Source organism: Heloderma suspectum, chromosome 13 (assembly GCF_057233095.1).
Source record: "Heloderma suspectum isolate Gila_16-S chromosome 13, 16-S_ref, whole genome shotgun sequence".
Classification (NCBI taxonomy): domain Eukaryota; kingdom Metazoa; phylum Chordata; class Lepidosauria; order Squamata; family Helodermatidae; genus Heloderma; species Heloderma suspectum.
The window spans coordinates 12,049,027-12,058,999 of NC_139470.1; the positions used below are offsets into that span (position 1 = coordinate 12,049,027).

Consider the following 9,973-nt stretch of genomic DNA (forward strand, 5'->3'; position numbering starts at 1 on the left):
ACGGCAGGGCAGGAATGTGCTGACTTGCGGGACGGGTCCTGTTCCAAACGTATTTTCCTGGGAACATTTCATGCACATGGAACAACATACATGTCAAGTCTAATGCTAGAAGGGCTGTGTGTTTTTTTTCCATTGGCCGAGCAATGCTGCCCTCTACTGGCTAATCTAGGAAGGACAGCTAACATTCCTGTCCATGCCAAAACAAAATTTTGCAGTGGGAGTATTCCTGTTCAGGATACTCCATTTCATTCACAACCACCCCACATTTCACAACAGTCGGTCAATATTCCCTGCTCACCGAGCATCCGCAGTCTCTGTTAGGATGTTTTGGGGCTCCCCTGCCTTGTAAGGGGTTTTTCCCCTAAAGATTTTTTGTACTTCCGCAGGGAAACCTTAGGTCTCCCCTGAGTCTGTTGATACCTCCCTCTAGGGCATGGATGGTGCTGTTTTGGCTATGTAAGAATCAGCACTCAGAGAACTGAGGTTGCTATTATATGATCACTAACTGAAATAAAGGGCAGGAAACACACACATCCTCGTGAAAACATTCATCCTCAAGTTGTGAATTTGTATTTGATTTGTGGTGTAGTGTGGTGCAGTGGCTAGAGTGTCAGACTGGGAGCCGGGAGATCCGGGTTCTAGTCCCCACTCGGCCATGGAAGCTCACTGGGTGAGTTTGGGCCAGTCACAGACTCTCAGCCCAGCCTACCCCACAGGGTAGTTGTGAGGATAAAACGGAGAGGAGGAGGGTTATGTACGCCGCCTTGGGTTTCTTAACGAGGAAAAATGGCGGGATATTAATTAATTAATTTGAATCTTTTCTCATTCCCCTTTCCTGGTGTGTGGTGAATTCAAAGCTGAAGGTTGCCACTGTGGCTGAAGGGGCGGTGAATTTTTGAATTCAAAATTTTTGAATTTTTGAATCAAAGCTGAAGGTTGCCACTGTGGCTGAAGGGGCGGTGAATTTTTGAATTCAAAATTTTTGAATTTTTGAATCAAAGCTGAAGGTTGCCACCGTGGCTGATGGGGTGGTCCAGCCTTGCTTTATGGGAGAAGCCCACTCTCCACTGGACAGAAAGCAGAAATGACGTTGCTACTTACCTGCCTGTTTCTCCTCCCCAGGAAACAGATACTGGGTGTTCAAAGACAATAATGTGGAAGAAGGTTACCCTCGGCCCATCTCGGATTTTGGCTTGCCACCGGGAGGCATCGATGCTGCGTTTTCCTGGGCCCAGAACGACAAGACTTATTTCTTTAAGGACAATCTCTACTGGTGCTACGATGACCACCAGCGGAGGATGGACCCGGGCTACCCTTCAGAGACCATGTTGTGGAAGGGGATTCCCAGCAGGTTGGATGATGCCACGCGGTGGTCGGACGGTGAGTGGTGGGGGAGAGTTTCTCGGGAGCTTCTCTGGGGCAAACCAGGCTGGAATGGAGGGGCGTGGGGTAAGGAGCGATACAAAGCATAAGTCTGGGGACAGCCTTGTGCTCGGAATGCTACAGAACTGGACGGGAACAAGTGAGGCCTGCATCAAAACATTGCAATGTCAGGGTAGGCATGGTTGGGCACTTGCCCCCGGGCCACACCCCAGGAGGGGCCCACCGACAAGATCCCCCTGGAGATGCTCCTCTTCATCACCATGGCAACCTGCTGGTTCGTCTGCCTCTCACTCTGGCCCAGACAACAGTGGTGGTGAGAAGGAGGAGCGGTTTCCCTGCCTGCTTGCTCATTGGCTCTCTTGCCTGTCAAGCAAGCAAGCTGTGGCAATGATGAGAAAGAGGAGGAGGAGCAACAGCAGCTGGTGACAATGGCGGTGAGAAGGTGGACTCACTGAGGGAGGGGGTCCATTGAGAGTGCCTGGCCCAAGGGCCCCCCAAAACCTGGAGCCGGCATTGACCCCGCCTACTTTGGCTCCGGCTCCGCCCACTGCTAGCTTAGGCTGTGCCCACCAGCATGCATACGCAGGCAGGAGCAGGAGAAAGTGAGAGATGGGGGAAGAGTGGGAAGGGATGGCCCACCAGGGCTGGCATCGAAGGTCAGCATAGTTGGGCATCTCCCAAGGGCCCACCCCCCAGCAGGGGGCACTGACAACAGCCCCCTGGACTTGCTCCTCCTCTTCACCATTGCAGCCTGTTTGTTCGCCTGCCTCTCCCTCCGGCCCGGACAACGAAGGTGGTGAGAAGGAGGAGCAGGAGATGCCAGGGCCCGCTGGCTCACTGGCTCTCGGCCTGTCAAGCAAGCAAGTGATGAGAAAGAGGATGAGGGACAGCAGCAGCTGCGGGCAGTGGTGGCGAGAAGGTGGACCCGGTGAGGGAGGAGGCCCATTGAGGGTGCCTCGCCCAACGGCCCACAAAAATGAGCCGGCCCCGGCCCCATGGAGCGTTCCAGGTTTTCCCCCAGCTGGCCATACCGCTCTCCAGGCTTCTCCATTCCATTCCCCCAACCTCCAAGTTTTCCATTTCCCCCCACACACACACACACACTTGCCACTCGACATGTTGTACTCTTTGAGCATGCCCTATTCCCAGGAAGGCGCTATTGCACTCCCATCTCACGTGTGGGCTTCCCATAGGCATCTGGTTGGCCGTGGGATCCACGCATATTTTTATTTATTTCGTTTATTGTTACATTTCTGCCCCGCTTTTTTTCCTCTTGCAAGGAACCCCAGGCGGCTTACATGATTCTCCTCTCCATCTTATCCTCACAACAACCCTGTGAGGCAGGTTAGGCTGAGAGTCAGCGACTGGCCCAAAGTCACCCAGGGAGCTTCATGGCCGAGCGAGGACTAGAACCCAGATCTATAAAGTCCCAGTCCAGCACTCTAACCACCACATCACGCTGGCACATACGAGCTCATTCCCCATCTCCCTTTGCCTCCTTTTGCAGGAGCAACCTACTTCTTCAAGGGCAAGGAATACTGGAAAGTCATGGACAGCGACCTGGAAGCTGAGCCAGGTTACCCACAATCCACTGCCAGAGACTGGCTGGTGTGCAGCGACATGCAGGCAGATTCACCCGAGCCGGCCGAGAGCACCAGGACCGGGGTGCGTTCCAAGTTGGGGCACCATGACGAGAGCCGATCCGAAAGCGAGGTCTGCTCCTGCACTTCTTCCTCCTCCTCCTCCTCCATCGCCTTCCCGTCACGCTCCTTGCTCAGACTCTACACGGGCCTCGCATTGGCGAGCCTTTGGACAGCGGCTTTGGTCCGCGGACCTCTATGACCGAGAGCTTCCCATGGACCAGACGATGCTGCAGCGATTCAGGGATGCAAAATGGCGGGGGGACGGGACACAAACAAACAAACAAATCACAGAATGCAACACTGTTAAATGAGCGACACATAACATTCCTAGGAACGTGGTGGTAACAGTTTCAGATTCTCCATGAGAAGCGAACAGCCTTTAATTTTCTTTCTTTCTCTTTCTTTCTTTCTTTCTTTCTTTCTTTCTCTTTCTTTCTTTCTTTCTTTCTTTCTTATCTGTTTGTTTTGGTGGTGGTGGTTGTTTTTAATTTTATTCTGAGTTAATGAGCTTTAACAGCAGGCTCTGCGGGTTTCTCACTTTTCCCCCCTCGTCTCCTCACTCCCTTGCCCCCAGACAGTTGAAAGAATAAAGACTCTGACTCATCTCGTAGTCAGAAATATTCCTGAGGGGTGATTATCTCACTTTGGGCATTAAAAACACGCACCGACACACGCGCGCACAGGCGGAGAACCACTCCGGGCTGAAGAGAAAGAGAGAACGGATGTGTTGGTAGCTGATTCCATTGCCATGGCAACTGCAAAAACAAAAAAAGTGTGATTGCAAAAATGCAGTTGTGGATTTTGTGGAAATGCACCAGGATTCCATGTGCGGAGTGGGGGGGTGAAATGGCGCAGTTGTTGTGCAATAAGATAACAGCTATACTGAATCTTGCGCCTAACGTGGAGGCATCCAGTTTGACGTGTTTGCCAGAAGCCAACTGGGCTTCCTGGGCCAGGGAATTCCATAGCCCGGGTGCCAGCATTTTCCTTTTCCTTTCGATTGGGTTTTTTGTTTTGTTTTTTGAGATTTATATCCTGCACCTTCAATGTCCGTTCAGTTCTCAGGGTTATGCCAGCTCCTCACAAGTCTGCTGGCTCCAGGCTTTTAAAAAAAATTATGATTATTACTACTACTACATTTAAATCCGGCCTTTTTTCCTCCTGCAAGAAACCCGAGGCAGTTTACATGGCCCTCCTCCTCTCCATTTTATCCTTGCAAAACCCAGTGAGGGAGGTTAGGCTGAGAGTCACCACACTCTTTAGACTTTGGGCATGATTCCCACTGTGGTGTCCATTCCTCCTCCCCAACAATTGGCCACATTTATTTATTTACAATATCTGTATACCGCTCCATATGAGAGCCAGCGTGGCATAGTGGTGAGAGTATTGGACTGGGAGCTGGGAGATCCGGGTTCTGGTCCCCGCTCAGTCATGGAAGCTCACTGGGTGACTTTGGGCCAGCCACAGATTCTCAGCCCAACCTACCTCACAGGGGGGTTGGTGTGAGGATAAAATGGGGAGGGGGAGGAGGAGGAGAATGTAAGCCGCCTTGGGTTCCTTGCAAGAGGAAAGAAGACAGGATATAAATGCAATAAACAAACAAATAAATAAAATCTAGAACAGATTTCAGAGTGGTGAACACAAGAGATAAAACAGTAAAAGGATAAAAAGATTAAAATCTTTTTTACACCAAATTAAAATTATGCTACTTTAAAAAACAATACCAGTAGAAACCGTGACTGGTCAATTATTGAATACATCCTGGAACAGTGCTTTTTTCCAGAGGTGCCAGAAACAGCGTAGTGTTGGTGCGTGCCTGACCTCCAGGGGCAGGGAGTCCCAAAGAAAGGGGGGCCACCACACTGAAGGCTCTTCTCCTGGTGGACTCCAATTGGGTCCTAGGTCCAGGTGGAACCACCAGGAGCAAGCCCTCTGATGCTACCTCCAGTACCAGAGGCGGTGAGCCTATGTGCGCCAGTTGCTGGGGAACATGGGCGGGAGGGTGCTTATGCCCTGCTTGTGGGTTCCCGGTCGACAGCTGGTTGGCCACCGTGTGAACAGAATGCTGGACTAGATGGACCCTGCGTCTGATCCAGCAGGGCTCTTCTGATGTTCTTATGACCTCAGTGAGCAGGCAGGTTGGTACGGGAGAAGGTGCTGCCTCGGGTATCCTGATCCTAAGTTGTATAGGGCTTGTACTCTAGTACTAAAACCTTAAACCTGGCCCGGTAGCGAACATGCAGCCAGTGCAGTACCCCCAGCAAAGGAGTCGCATGCTGAAAGGGGACAGCGCCTGCTGCCACACCAAGGGGAAGGCCAAACAAGCGAGCCGTCAATGGCACTTCCTGACACTGCTTTTCTCTCCCGCCACTAGCTTCTGCTCTCCCTCTAGGCAGGTGGCAACAGCAGGAGGACCAATGACACGGCCTGAGAAATCTGGTGGCCAGCAGAGGGCCCCCGTGCCTAGATGTCCGCCTCGGCAGGGGCCCAGCAACACCAAGTCCCTCATGCCAGCTGTGGCTACAATGCAGACGGCACGCTCCCAGGCTCTGAAATATAAAACATGTCCCGGATGGTGGCAGGATACAAAAGAAGATGCAGATAAGAAAAAGGGAGGGAAGCCCCCGATTGAAATCTCAGACAAGGTCAAAAGGACCCCCAAAGGTGCAATAATGTCAATTTGATGCGGAGCAGTTTTATAAATATTGCAAATTAAATTAAATAAATAAGGCAATTCGTGCTTATGTGGAGCAGAGCAGAAATACGACATACACAAGATTAGTGCCAAGGTTTATATATACCCATTCGAAAAATGATTCCAAGATTGACTTTATTTATGATATATGACTAGGGACTGCATGAAATCCTCTCCGTCTGTGTTTCGCAGATTGTCAGGGGCCTTTTGTTCCATCGTCCGCTCACAGACAGATGCAACTTTTGGGAGGGTCATGCGGAAAAATACGCAAATAATTACATAAGAGGTTTCGTAACAATTTATATAATTTCCCTTAGTACGTAACATTTAGCATATTGTCCCCCATTCCATGCAGCTTTTCCTCAGCAGAAACGTGCGTATTTTCCGACAAATATGTGTAAATTTCGGGAAAGTAAAAAAAAGTTTTTTAAAAGATCCAAAAGTCCACAGACTCCCCATGGCCTGAGGGGGTCATTCCGCAGCAGATTCAGCAAGTCAGATTCTTAGAAATCGGAACTCATTTTAGTTCATCTCAAATTTCTCCAGCATCCCTATGTATGACCACCTTTATCATTGTCTGGTATTACTTTGAGACAGCCTGATGTATAAGTATTGTTAAATATTATTATGTTGAGACAGTGTATTCACCTAAGACAGTTTTGGTTTAAAAGATAATTGCATTGACCAAGTAGCATCGCTCTCTTAATTGTCCAAATGGACCTTAGACAATTTTGGTTGAACCATCAATTGTATTGACTTTACTGGGCATGAGTGCCTTTATCCTTGTCAGAAATTATTAACTTGAGACAATGGGATATACAAGTAAATCTTGGAATTGTTTTTTGAATTGGTTTATAAACTTTGGAACAAATCTTGGGTATTTCATATTTATGGTCTGCTCTGCACAAGCACCAATAGTCTTATAATTGACATTTTTGCACTTTTCGGGTCCTTTTGATCTTGTCTGAGGATTCAAAAGAAGGCCTCCCCTGACAATCTGAGCATCTCAGACCAGATATGCAGAATCTCAGACCCAGGGGGCAAATCTGACCCACTTTGGGTCCCAATCTGGCCCTCTGAGTTTGCACCTTTGGGGTCCTTCCGCACCTTTGGGGTGCAAAGGTCCTTTTGCACCCCAAAAACCTTAGAATCCCTTTGCACCCTTTGCACCTATCCCTTTGCACCAATCCTTTGGGATGCAAAGGTCCTTTTGCACCTTTTGGGTCCTTTTGCACCTTTTGGGTCCTTTCCATCTTGTCTGAGGATTCAAAAGAAGGCCTTCCCTGATAATCTGAGCATCTCAGACCAGATATGCAGAATCTCAGACCTAGGGGGCAAATCTGACCCACTTGGGGTCCCAATCCAGCCCTCTGAGTTTGCACCTTTGGGGCCCTATTGCACCTTTGGGGTGCAAAGGTCCTTTTGCACCCCAAAAACTTTTGAATCCCTTTGCACCTATCCCTGTGCACCAGTCCTTTGGGGTGCAAAGGTCCTTTTGCACCGTTGGGTCCTTTTGCACCTTTCAGGTTCTTTTGATCTTGTCTGAGGATACAAAAGAAGGCCTCCCCTGACAATCTGAGCATCTCAGACCAGATATGCAGAATCTCAGACCCAGGGAGCAAATCTGACCCACTTGGGGTCCCAATCCGGCTCTCCAAGCTTCCCCAGATGGCTATGGTTTGGTGCCTGCCTGGCTTGTGCACAGGTTTTTCCCCATTCGAAAAATGTTTCTTTTAAGGCTTCATTACCGGCAGCCAGAGGTTCTAAGCTAAAATATGCTGGTAGTTTGCCCTCGCAGTTTTGGCCCCGCCTCTTTCACCTTTGGCTCTGCCCACAACTGGAATCTGCCCTGCCCCCAGGAGCTTCTCCAAAATGAAACCCTCCCTCAGGCTGAAAGCAGTTCTGCACCCCTGCCTTAAGAGTCCATGGGTGGGCAATGTGTTTGACCCAGAGGGCCGTATGCAGTGACTGGCTGCATGGCGGTGGTGGGTGTGTCCACAGGTGGTGATGGGCAGGTCCTGAGTTGGCAGTGGGAGTGGCCAAGGCTGGTGTCCCCATTAAACCCCCCTCCCTCCCTCTCTCTCAAACACATACACACACACACACAGAGAGAGAGTCTGCCTCCCACTCTCACACACAAATGCAGGCTTCTCTTTCTCCTACTCTCTCTCTCTTAACACAAGTCATAAGAAGAGCCCTGCTGCATCAGACCCAGGGTCCATCTAGTCCAGCATTCTGTTCACACATCGGACAACCAGCTGTCTGTGGGAAACCCACCAGTTGGACATGAGTGCAACAGCATCTTCCCACTTGTGTTCCCCTGCAACTGGTGTGCTCCCCTCCTCTCAGGGTGCAGGGATGGGGAGTTTAATTTCCCCTGTACACTGAGAGTCCATTGTGCCTCCCACACCACTGCCCAGCTGATCGGTTCTGTAGACATTGGAAGAGCAGCTCAAACAGCAGGGCTCCTCAGCTTCTCCCAGCCTCAGTCAGCTGGGCAGCGGGGGGAGGCCGATGATTAGAACGGGGAGGATGGTGCATGGAGATGTCTCACACTGCACACCTTCTGCCCCATCACCATCATACCCCCCAGGCCACCAGATAGCTCTTTGGAGGGCTGGGGGGGGAGCACCATTTTCATGGGGAGGATAGTCCATGCAAAGAGTCATCCCCGCTTTTCCCTCCCTCCCTCCACTCCACTCACCACACACACCTCTTCCCAGTGGATTGGTGCTAGGAAAAGCTGAGGAGCATGCTGATTGGAATGTTCCCAGAGCCAATCAGCTGGGCAGTGTGTGTGGGGGGGGCACACTGGAGCAGTCATGGGCCATGGTAGACTGTGAAGTACCTCTCAGGGTGGGACCCTCTGCTCTAGGGCAATCCCACCACTAACACCAAATGTGGAGAACTTCTCCTTAAGGTGGGACCCTCTACTCTAGGGCAACTCCACTTCTACCACCAAATGTAGAGAACTTCTCTTTAAGGTGGGACCCTCTATGCTAGGGCAAATCCCACCATTAACACCAAATGTGGAGAGCCTGGTCTTAGGGTGGGACCCTCTACTCTAGGGCAACTCCACTTCTACCACCAAATGTAGAGAACTTCTCTTTAAGGTGGGACCCTCTATGCTAGGGCAAATCCCACCATTAACACCAAATGTGGAGAGCCTGGTCTTAGGGTGGGACCCTCTACTCTAGGGCAACTCCACTTCTACCACCAAATGTAGAGAACTTCTCTTTAAGGTGGGACCCTCTATGCTAGGGCAAATCCCACCATTAACACCAAATGTGGAGAGCCTGGTCTTAGGGTGGGACCCTCTACTCTAGGGCAACTCCACTTCTACCACCAAATGTAGAGAACTTCTCTTTAAGGTGGGACCCTCTATGCTAGGGCAAATCCCACCACTACCACCAAATGTGGAGGATCACTCCTCACCACTGTGCAATTCCTCCCTTCACTCCCTCTGCCATCTTTAAACTACACCCCGTTGTTGAAAATACACCTTTTCCCCTAAAGTAACTGGTCACTAGGCATGAGACAAAACAGATCAGAGGTACCAGGAAAGTAAACAAAGGTATATCGTATTTTATTAAAAATAAATAAAACAAGAAAGCTTATTAAGTAAGATTGCTGTTACTACTTTAAAACAGAGTTTCTGTACCCACATGTGTGTGAGATCTATTGAGTAGCTATACCCGTTTATACAATTCCGTCACAGTCTGTGGAGGTCCAGAATTGAAGACTGGACCACAGCTAAAGATTCAGGAGGGTCTGTAGCTCCATGGGGGAGCCCCTGCCAGGTTCGACTGCCGACAGCGCCAGTTAAAATGTCCAGATGGTAGGGGATCGGAACAGCTTTCTCTAAGATCCTGGAGAGCTCCTGCCAGTTAGAGTAGATAACAGCAGGCTGGATGGAGAAATAGTGTGATCTGGTATAAAGTGGCTTCACAGGTTCTTATGGTGTGGCAGTGATCCCGTTGCTTGAACTAGGTATCAGCAGTGGGCCTCCCAGGGCTGCGGGACATTGGGAACTGCCCAAACATACTGGGCATTGGCGGCAGCTCTGCTACTGTCAAACCAAGGAGATTATGAGAGTTGTGGTCCAACACATCTGGAGGGTGCCAGGTTGGGGAAGACTGCCCTACATGAAGGGCTAAAACAGATTTGATGAAGTAAATCTGTGAGTGGATCGCCAAATAAAATAAATAAATAAATTTAAACTTAAAGCAGTCTCCGCAGGCACTGACTTGGA

General features: G+C 50.0%; 1 protein-coding gene across 1 annotated transcript in view; it reads left to right on the plus strand.

Moving 5' to 3' along the window:
* The window catches only part of MMP17 (matrix metallopeptidase 17), a 163,540-nt gene extending 156,954 nt beyond the window's left edge, over window positions 1–6,586 (plus strand). The window contains exons 9-10 of the mRNA XM_084820123.1: window positions 1,123–1,380; window positions 2,891–6,586. Of these exons, the coding sequence (XP_084676249.1) occupies window positions 1,123–1,380; window positions 2,891–3,225 (593 nt within the window). The 3' untranslated portion in view covers window positions 3,226–6,586. The remainder of the gene's footprint in view (window positions 1–1,122; window positions 1,381–2,890) is intronic.
* The last annotated feature ends 3,387 nt before the right edge of the window (window positions 6,587–9,973 follow it).